Source organism: Neomonachus schauinslandi, chromosome 16, assembly GCF_002201575.2.
Source record: "Neomonachus schauinslandi chromosome 16, ASM220157v2, whole genome shotgun sequence".
NCBI lineage: Eukaryota > Metazoa > Chordata > Mammalia > Carnivora > Phocidae > Neomonachus > Neomonachus schauinslandi.
Genome location: NC_058418.1, coordinates 266,927 through 277,734, shown reverse-complemented (window position 1 = coordinate 277,734; position 10,808 = coordinate 266,927). Strand labels below are relative to the sequence as shown.

The 10,808-nt window shown below is 50.4% G+C and overlaps 1 protein-coding gene across 1 annotated transcript; it reads left to right on the top strand.

The window, feature by feature from the left end:
- Nucleotides 1–397: 397 nt before the first annotated feature.
- ZSCAN22 (zinc finger and SCAN domain containing 22) lies at nucleotides 398–8,986 on the top strand. Its single transcript, XM_021691846.2, is given in 5 exon segments — nucleotides 398–472; nucleotides 907–1,097; nucleotides 4,656–5,017; nucleotides 5,019–5,109; nucleotides 7,833–8,986. Coding segments are annotated over 3 exon segments (1,476 nt in total). The 5' UTR covers nucleotides 398–472; nucleotides 907–1,097; nucleotides 4,656–4,708; the 3' UTR covers nucleotides 8,909–8,986.
- Nucleotides 8,987–10,808: the final 1,822 nt, after the last annotated feature.

Here is a 10,808-nt window from a genome sequence, read left to right as displayed (position 1 = left end):
AACCCAGGAGGACGGGAGGGCCGCGTGCGAGCCGCGGAGCTTGGGACGCGAGACCTCCGGAGCGCTGTGGTGTTGGCGAGCGCGCGCGCGCCCGTTGGACAGCAAGGCGCGTTCTGGGAATTGTGGTCCCGGCGAGCGGGCGCGCCTGCTGGGCCGCGTGGCGCATTCTGGGAGTCGTGGTCCCGGCGAGCGGGCGCCTCCGAGTGAGCTCCCGGAAGTGGCCGGCGCCGCGCGGGTCAGGTGGGTCTGGGCGCGGTCCGCTGCGCTCGCGGCCGGAGAGGAACGCTCCCGGCCCCGAGGCCGCCGGCGCCTGCGGCCGCCTGTGCAACGCGTGCGGGACCGACCCTCCGACGGGGACTGAGGCGCTGACCACGAGCGGCGCGACTGGAGGGCCGACTGACGGACGCCCAAGCCGGGTGTAGAACTCCCTGATCGAATGTGGGACCGGCTGACTGGGATGCAGCCTGAGCGGGTGTGCTTCAGCGGCGGCCCCCTCGCGGGTGTGCGTTTCTCGCTGACAGCCCGTTGTGGTGTGTGGCTGACGAAGACGGTGGCTTGAGCTTCCGAGGGGTGTTGTGTGATGTTATGAATGAGAGGGTTGGGGTGTGGCCGGTCGTGTGATTGGAGGTGTGACCGCGAGCCTCCACCGTCTGACTGACTGGCTGAGACGGCGGCTGGAGATTATGAATGACTGTCGGAATTCGCCGTGTGATGGCGTTGCTGTGAGCGACACTGAGAAATGTTGTGTGCCTGGGTATATTTTGGGGTATGGCTGACACTGTGCCTGAGATAGGGTGTGTGCGTTTGACTACGTGACCAAGATTTTGTCAGGCCTACTGAAATTTGGGTGATTTGCAGAGTTTACCAAGTATGTGATAGAGACTTTGTGCTTTGCCACGTCTGCAGCTGGCGTTGTTTGACAGCGGTCACCCTTCTGGGTTTGTGGCTATGTCCCCCAGCACCTTCTGTGTGCTGAAGTCCGGCGGGAGGCTGTGGAGTCAACGGACTGGTTGTTCACCACGTGTTTGCGGTGTGCCGGGCCTGTACTGGACGTTTGTCATGGATCGCCTTGGGTGACCTCACAGCAACCCTCTGAGGTAGGTGCCAGTTATTAGGACGGCTGCACGTAAGGACCACTCTCTTCGGTTGGTTAAACACCCGTGGATTGGGGGCCTTGACCTGATGTGAGGTCAGCCCGTAGCGGGGGTGGGCTAAGGCAGGTCCGTGCACGTGTGTCTCAGAGACTGTCCTCAGGGATTTTCCAGAACAGGAGCTCCAGGGGTATAAAAGAGAGCTTGGAATCTTGCTGCATTTATTGTCATCCCTGCCATTCCTGCTTCCCCTTCCCTGTGCAGTGATTCCCCACATCTGTGGATGACCATGCTCAGCCTTTCCTGGTCCCTCCATTTGCTCAGCACCTGTTACTGTGCACTTGACATAGGCCGTGCCCTGGGCACTGTCGCTCCAGCATGCCCAATCTCTCTGAGGCAACGTGTGGTTATAGCCAGAGCTGGGAAAAAAGAGACGCAGGGCGCTCAGAAGGATACTTAGCTTGCTCCCAAGTGCTTGGACAGCTCTTGGAGAAAATGGCAGATAACGTGCAGTTTGGAGGACTAGGAGAAATTAGGTGCAGAGAGAGATTTTATTTTTTTTATTTTTTAAGATTTTATTTATTTATTCATGAGAGACAGAGAGAGAGAGAGAGAGAGGCAGAGGGAGAAGCAGGCTCCCAAGGAGCAGAGAGCCCGATGTGGGACTCGATCCCAGGACCCTGGGATCATGACCCGAGCCGAAGGCAGACGCTTAACCATCTGAGCCACCCAGGCGCCCGCAGAGAGAGATTTTAGAACACGAGAATAACAGGGACAAAGGCTGAAAAGATGGGGGTTGGGGATAATGGCAAGGACAAGGTGACAAGAGGTCCAAGTGAGCTTCATGGTGGAGTTAGGGGCTAGAACACAGTTTTGCCAGAAGTTGCCAGCTGCCACTGAAAGGTTTCAGGATTGGGGTCTTATTTTACTAATGTTTGCTTCTCCCTGTGCCCAGGGCCATGGCTCAAGTGCCAACCAACATTTGTTATCTCTTTTTTATTTTAACCTTCTTAGCAGGTGTAAAGTGGTATATCATTGGGGGTTTGATTTGCATTTCTCTGGTAACCATGATGTTGAGCATCTTTTCATGTCGCCTATTGGCTATTTGTATATCTTCTTTGAAGAAATGTTTAGTCAAAACCTTTGCCCATTCTTTAACTGGATTATTTGTCTTTTTATTATGGAGTTCTTTAGATACGGGTTCCTTATCAGATATATAATTTGCAAATATTTCCTGCCATGTTGTGGGTTGCCTTTTTGCTTTCTTGATGGTATCCTTCAAATCATGAAGGTTTTTAATTTTGATGAAGTTGTTTATCTACTTTATCTTTCATCATTTATCCAGGAAGGCTTTGCATTTTTTTAAATTGAAGTATAGTTTTTTGGGTTTTTTTTTTAAAGATTTTATTTATTTATCTGAGAGAGAGAGAATGAGAGACCTAGAGCATGAGAGGAAGGAGGGTCAGAGGGAGAAGCTGGCTCCCTGCTGAGCAGGGAGCCCGATGAGGGACTCAATCCTGGGACTCCAGGATCATGACCTGAGCCGAAGGCAGTCGCTTAACCAGCTGAGCCACCCAGGCGCCCCTGAAGTATAGTTAACATACAATATTATATTGGTTTCAGCTGTACAACATAGTGATTCAACAGTTATATACAGTACAAAATGATCACAATAAGTCTAGTTACCATTTCTTACCATACAAAGTTAATACAATATCTTTATCTATATTCTGTGTGTTATACATTACATCCCCATAACCTATTTATTTTGTAACTGGAAGTTTGTACCTCTTAATCCCTTTCACCCAGTCCCAAACCCCCTTCTCCTCTGGCAGCCGTCAGTCTGTTCTCTGTATCTATGAATCTAGTTTTGTATGTCCATTTGTTTTTTAGATTCCACATTTAAGTGAAACGAAATGGTATCTGTCTTTCTCTGTCTTACTTATTTCACTTAGCATAATACCCTCAGAGTCCATCCATGTTGTCATAAATGGCAAGATTTTATTCTTTTTTTTTTTTTAATCAAGTGTAGCTTCTTTTTATTTATTTATTTATTTTTAAAGATTTTATTTATTTGACAGAGAGGGACACAGCGAGAGAGGGAACACAAGCAGGGGGAGTGGGAGAGGCAGAAGCAGGCTTCCTGACGAGCAGAGAGCCCAATGTGGGGCTCGATCCCAGGGTCCTGGGATCATGACCTGAGCCGAAGGCAGACGCTTAATGACTGAGCCACCCAGGCGCCCCAAGATTTTATTCTTTTTTATGGCTGAGTAATATTCCTATATATATATATATGTGCCGCATTTTCTTTATTCATTCATCTATTGACGGACAGTTAGGTTGCTTCCATATCTTGGCTATTATAAATAATGCTGCAACGAATATAGGGATGAATATATCTTTTCACTTTAGTGTTAGTATTTTTGTTGTTGTTGTTGTTTTTAAAGATTTATTTATTTATTAGACAGAGAGAGACACAGTGAGAGAGGGAACACAAGCAGGGGGAGTGGGAGAGGGAGAAGCAGGTTTCCCGCTGACAGGGAGCCCGATGCGGGGCTCGATCCCAGGACCCTGGGATCATGACTTGAGCCGAAGGCAGATGCTTAATGACTGAGCCACCCAGGCGCCCCTAGTGTTAGTGTTTTTATTTTCTTCAAATAAATGCCCAGAAATGGAATTGCTGGATTATATGGTACTTCTGTTTTTAATTTTTTTGCATTATTTTTAAGTTTATGCAGAATACTGACCAAAATTAACTGTACCCTGGGTCACAAACGAAGTCTCAGCAAATTTGAAAGGATTAAAATTGACTAAAGCACATTTTCTGAGCACAACAGTCTTAATCTGGAAATCAACAACAAAAAGACAACTAGAAAACCCCAGTTATTTGGAAATGAAAGAGCAGATTTCTAAAAAACCCATGGATCAGGAATAAATCACAACAGAATTTAGAAAATATTTTGAACTCATTAAATGATAATGAAGATGCAGCATCAAACTTGTGGGTGTGCAGCTAAAGCTGTGTTTAGAAGGAAATTTATAGCCTTAAGTACATGTATTAGAAAAGAGGAAAGAAAGAAAGGCTGAACGTCAATTATATAAGTATCCATCTCAGAAGCTACAAAATAATTAGCAACTAAAGTGAGGGAATGACCATGTAGCTACCTGGGGAGTGTGTGTGAGATAGGAGGGAGACCTGGTTCTGTGTGGGGGGAACACTGTAAGCAGACTGGCCATGGGCTGAGGCTGCCTTGGTTTGTAGCTCAGCAACTCCCCATCCCTTCAGTATCTGGGAAACTTTGGGCAAATCTTCTCCTCCTCTGTATCTGTTTTCATATCTGTAAAATGGAAAGGAAGTTCCTACCTCCTGAGTTTTTGTGAGTTTTAAATGAGTTACTGTATGCAAACGTTTATAATGGTGCTTAGCACCTGATTATTTTGAGCATCTGTGTCCTGTGAGAATGAGTTACATCTCACAGGCCCCAAGTCTGCATCTGCCCTGCTCTACAGGTATGAGCAGAGTCCCAAGTTCCACATGATGACAAAGTTCTGGCATTCCTGCAGACCCAGTTCCAACACTCCAGCCATCCTGTGCCTCACTTTTGTACTGCTCCTTGATGGCCATCCCCAAGAGCCCTCTGAGCCCAGTGCCCTGGGAACGGGATGGCTTTCTACGCGTGAAGGTGGAGGATGAGGAGGCCAGCCTTTCTGAGATCCAGGAATCTAGCTCTGGCCACACTGCCCACCCTGAGGCTGCACGTCTTCGTTTCCGGCGCTTCTGCTACCAGGAGGCTTCCAACCCACATGAGGCCCTGGCCCGGCTCCGGGAGCTGTGCCGCCAGTGGCTGCGGCCCGAGGCGCACTCCAAGGAGCAGATGCTGGAGCTGCTGGTGCTGGAGCAGTTCCTGGGTGCACTGCCCCCCCAAGATCCAGTCTTGGGTGGGTGCCCAGTTCCCCAAGAGTGGTGAGGAGGCGGCCATGCTGGTGGAAGGTCTGACTCGGGCACTCGACCAGAGAGGTGAGGGGGAGCAACTGGTAACTGTTCACAGCACACTGTGGGCAGAGCCTGGACTGGAATGTGGGAGTGCAGGGTTTGGGCTTGGGGTCACTCACACATGTACTTGTCACCTTTGTACCCAAACTTTCACACAATGTACAAAGCAGATATGTTTTGATTGCTAATGACCAAAAACCCAGGTCAAACTGACTGAAGCAAAGTAGGGAGGCTTTGTGGCTATATCAGGAGCTTAGGTGATGGTATCAGGACTCTTTTTTTCTCATTCTGTTTCTCAGTTCTCAGTTGGGTTTTCCTACATTAGCTTTGCTCTTTTTTTTTCTTTTTTTGAGAGAGAGTGCACAGAAGCGGGTGTGGGGGGGGAGGGGGAGGGGAAGAGGGAGAAGCAGACTCACCACTGAGCAGGTAGCCTGATGGGGGACTCAGTCCTAGGGCCCTGAGATCATGACCCAAGCCGAAGGCAGACACTTAACCAACTGAGCCACCCAGGCGCACCTAGCTTTACTCTTAAGGAGCTTCTATCCTCATTAGAGACAAAATTGGCTCAGCAACCCAGGCTTATGTCTTATCAGTGTAGAAACCCCAGGGGAGAACAGTAAAAGGTTCCTGGGCTGAGGCCCACTGAACTGGTTAGGGTCTTGTGCTTGTCTTATGGCTGACCAGATCCCAGGGACTAAGATGAGCAAGGAAAACCAGGCTGCTGTGGGCTGGAAGCCTGTGGGGGTGGGGGTGACAGAAATGCCAGGTGTCTCCATGTGTCCCCTCTGAATCCTCCGTCTGCTGGCCCTATAGGATCCGGGTGAGTCAGACCTGCCCTTAGCCAGAGTCAGCACTGTGGCTCTGGGGGACCCACACAAATGTCCCAGCCCAGGGAGGTCCTATAGGATGCAGGGAGGATGCAGCCCTAGGACAGTCGAGAGCAGGGAGTGAAGGCTCCTCCCCGAAGGGCCCGGCCTGGCCCGGCCTGGCTTGATAGTGGCAGATAGTGTGTGTATGCCAGGACCAGGGAGGAGACGTGCTGTGGGTAGGCGGAACAGAAATATGATTAAGGCTTGGTAGATCCAACCACTGCTCCTCTTCCTCCTGTGACTTTCTTGTGCCTCTGTTTCCCTGTCAATAAAATAGGAATTGCAGTCATATGCCTTCCTCAAAGTCAGTGCCTGGCACAGATTAAACACAGTGGAAACTGTGGCTGTTAGGATGATTTTTTAGCTCCTTGAGAAACAGACCTTTCTGGAGAGGTTGGTCATGTGCCTTCCCTTGGCCTCATCGGCTATGCCCAGGCAGAGGTCACGGGGACAGGGAGAGGGGGCAGTGCCCCCATCCTCCTGCAAGGTCGAGGTTTTCAGAGGAAAGGCAATATGGCACTGAGACAAGGAGAAGGAGCTAGCAGTCCAGGCAGAGGGAATGGTGGGGGTGAAGGCCCAGTGGTATGATATGGACCATTGCATTCTGGGAAGAGCAGGTTGTGCGATGTTTCTAGAATAGAGGAAGAAAGGGGGATGTGGGACCAAGCATGTGGCTGGGGAAGCTGGGGAGTTAGGAGGACATCTGTGGGCTTAGAGGAGGAAAGCTGAAATCTACAGCTGAAATCTCAACTTGGCCACTAACCAACTGTGTGATCTTGTACCAGTTAGTTACTCAAGACCTTCCTTCAGCTGGGCCTCAGTTTCCTTGTGTGAGGTGCAGTAGTTGCAGTATGTCCTTGTGAGAGTGGATTGAAGCTGAAATGAGACATGGAAATGACCAACTGTACTTGGAGACTAGCACGTAACAAGAGCCTAAGAATGACCAGCAGCCCTGGAAGACGAGCAGTATAGTGTCCCTCTCGTACAGGTGGGGAAGCAGGTGCAGACAGGCTAGATTGCCCAAGGCCCTGGAGCTGGCTAGTGGCAGAGCTGGGGCCCCACTGTGGACTCAAGCAGCCGCTGTTTGCCTGTCCCCATCTCTTCCTGGAATCTGTCCATTACAGGATGCTCTTAAGTGTCCCTAGGTGCCCTGTGCACCCATCAAGGGTCAGTTCAGTTCAAAGGTCAGTTCAGACACACTGCTACCTCAGACACAACCCAGTCTCTAGCTACCTTTTAACCACACTCTGCCTTCACAGCCATTAGGAAGAGTGGGCCTCAGGCCTCCCGGGGTCTTAGGGAGGCCAGGTAGGCGTGTCACCCACTCACCCTCAGCAGCAGTTGTCTACTTAGGGCTCAAGGTAGAGTCTACTGTAGAAAATTGCACAGTTGTCAGCATCTAGAATTGATTCCCTCATTCAGCCAGTATTTACTGAGCACCTGCAGAAAATGCTCAGTAGGCTGTCTAGGTCCAGGGGGAAGGCACCGAGAGCTGGAGCCTGCCCAGGGGGTGAGTACGCAGGCACTTGGCAAGGACAAACCCCTGTGCGTGCTTACTTGCTCTCACTCTCAGTGTTTCAGTTCAGTTCAACCTCGGGGTCTTCCTTCTGACACTTGAGCCAAAATCAGCAGCCTTGAAGAATGGAGAGTTTGGGGAGGGGGAGGATTGAAACCTGTGATCCAGTTTTCAGTGGTGTGGGAGGACGGCCCTATGCCCTTTTGTCATCCAGGACACCAAATGAGAAACTTTCCTTTGGAAATGGGGCCAAATGTCAGGAGTGGCTATGTCTCCCCTTACAGAATGAGACCAGGACCCAGGCCAAGTGGGGGGAGCCCTGTGTGGAAAGAGTGGTGATGCTGTGGTTTGGATTATTTCAGGATGGGACCCGGGAGCCAAGCTGTCAGAGGCAAGCTGCAAGCAGAGTGATTTGAAAGAGTCAGAGCCATTAGACAGGGCTACTGAAACCCTCATGAGAGGTATTTCCCAGGGACCCACTTTTGGTGGTGCTTGTGAACCTGAGGGCAGCTCAGAGAGGCAGGCAGGACTCTCGGAGGAACCCTGGACAAAGTCTGTCCCCCAAGAGATGGATTTCAGGAAAACTTCAGAGCCTCACAAGGATGTTCCCACCGACCAGCCCAGCTGTGAATTTGGTGTCTTGGGGAATAGTCCCAACGTGTGGCCAAATTTCACCTCACAAGAGAAGACACCAGAAGAGAAATTTGATCCAGTGGATGATGATAGGACAGAGCCTCCATGCATTTACTCAGGGAGGAAGTCTTCCAAGTGTAGTGAATGTGGGAAAACATTCCAGAGCCCCTCAGCCCTCGAGACACACCAGAAGAGCCATTCTCGGAAGACACCCTACACCTGTAGTGAGTGTGGGAAAGCCTTCAGCCGGAGCACTCACTTGGCCCAGCATCAAGTCATCCATACGGGGGCAAAGCCCCATGAGTGTAAAGAGTGTGGGAAGGCCTTCAGCCGGGTCACCCACCTAACTCAGCACCAGAGGATCCACACTGGAGAAAAACCCTACAAGTGCGGGGAATGTGGCAAAACATTCAGTCGCAGTACCCATCTCACTCAACACCAGCGGGTGCACACAGGGGAGAGGCCCTATGAGTGTGATGAGTGTGGGAAGGCCTTCAGCCAGAGCACCCACCTGACTCAGCACCAGCGCATCCACACTGGGGAGAAGCCCTACAAGTGTGATGCTTGTGGGAGAGCCTTCAGTGACTGCTCAGCTCTAATCCGCCACCTGAGAATCCACTCCGGAGAGAAGCCATATCAATGTAAGATTTGTCCGAAGGCCTTTGCACAGAGCTCCTCCCTCATTGAGCACCAGAGGATCCACACAGGAGAGAAGCCATACAAGTGCAGTGACTGTGGGAAGGCCTTTAGCCGCAGCTCAGCCCTCATGGTTCACCTGAGGATCCACATTACAGTACTGCAGTAACCAAAGAAAGCCCTTGGGACACAGAACAACTTCCCCTCAGAGGCTCAACATCTAAGAGAAACTCTAAGTTCCAAAAGAACAAAGATCAGGGTAGGTGATTGATAGTACCCTAAAGTGATAAGGTGCTTCAGGGCAGACTCTGGGGCTGTCTGGGAACAACTCTGCATTTAGAGACCCAGATGGAGGCGCCTGATGAACCCAAAGCTATTCAGCCTAGCTGGAGAAGCTTCCAGAAGAATCCTGCTTCTCTCCATACCCCACTCAGGCCCATCTCAGAGAAAGGACAGCTGAGCTGAGGACTTGGATTGGTCTTCAGAGTCAGGTCAATTGGGGTGAAGTTTCTGTTGGGACTCAATGGTCCCAAGATGCTCTGGACAGAAAGGCTTCAGCTTCATGTTCCCCTGTAGCGGCTCTCCTTGCCTTTTCCTCTCCCACTTAGCCCAGGAGGGATGCCAGCCCATGCCACCTCTGTGCCTTCACACCTACTCTTTCGCTCCATCTATTCTTGTCTAACTCCAAGGCCAACCTGTGAGGCTGCCTCTTCTATGAGGCCTTCTCCAGGCCCTCAGTCTCTCTCACATTCTCCCTAATCAAGGGTGTGGCATGATGCTTGCCCATCATCTGTTTCTCCTTGCCTTCTCCTACATCGCACCAGCCATCAGCCCTGTTGGTTTTATCAAAAACTCACCTCTAATCTGTCTTTACCATTCTCACCTTCTTTGAGCCCTCATCACCTCTCATCTGGATTCTAGCTGGGGTCCCCTGCCTCCATTCTCTCCCTGACCTCCCCCACTGTTTCATTCTCCACACCAGCCTCCAGAGGGCTCTCCTGCAATCCAAACCTGATTGTGTCACCCCATAGTGGAAAGCTCTCCAGTGCATCACCTTCTGCGGCAAAGCTTCCTGAATGGGTTACAACTATGCCAAGACATAAGTCTTGGCCCCAAATAACCTCTCCAGGTACCCTTGTATGAGCGTGTGAATATTGTCATTTTTTCTGTGGGTGCAGTGATGTGAAAAATGGTTTCAAAGTACTGCCCTGTGGGATATATGTCAAACTCCTTCACCTGCCATTCAGGATCATTTGTGACCTGGCCCCAGCCTCATCTCCTACTGTAGTAGCCCCACCTTCCACACACCAGCCATGTGGAACTATTTGTGGTTCCTGAAGAAGCCATATTTTTCCCACCTATGTGCCTCTGTACCTGTGCCTGGAAACCTCCTCTCCTCTTTCCTCCCACATGTTTCACATATCTCTCCCTAACAAAGCCTCCCCTACTTCCTTTTTTTTTTTTTTTTAAGATTTTATTTATTCACTTGAGACACAGAGATACAGAGAGGGAGAGAGAGAGCATGAGCAGGGAGAAAGGCAGAGGGAGAGGGAGAAGCAGGCTCCCCGTTGAGCCAGGAGCCTGATGTGGGGCTCGATCCCAGGACGCTGGGATCATGACCTGATCCGAAGGCAGACGCTTAACCATCTGAGCCACCCAGGTGCCCGCCTCCCCTACTTCCTTGAGCAGACTTCAGCTTGCCTTCTCTGCTTCCAGAGCACCTCCTTAACTTCTCTTTAACTTCCTACCATGTTGTATTTACTCCTTGCAGAGCTTGCAGTCTGTTTCCCAAAGACAATGTGAGCTTCCAAGAGCAGGGGCCGTGTTTTATTCTAAATATCCATAGCACAGGATGCAATAGGCTCTGACCAGTGTCTGTTGAATGAATATACTGTGACTGGTGCCTTCCTGGAGGCAGTCACCATGCTCCACCCTGCAACCTGATATAGGTCTATATTGCTGTCTCCCCAACACCCAGCAGGGCAAGAACAATCTGATTTTCCCAGAGCCCCAGCACTCAGACAAGCCTGGCATACAGTGGCCTCAATAAAATGTTACCATATTGAGTC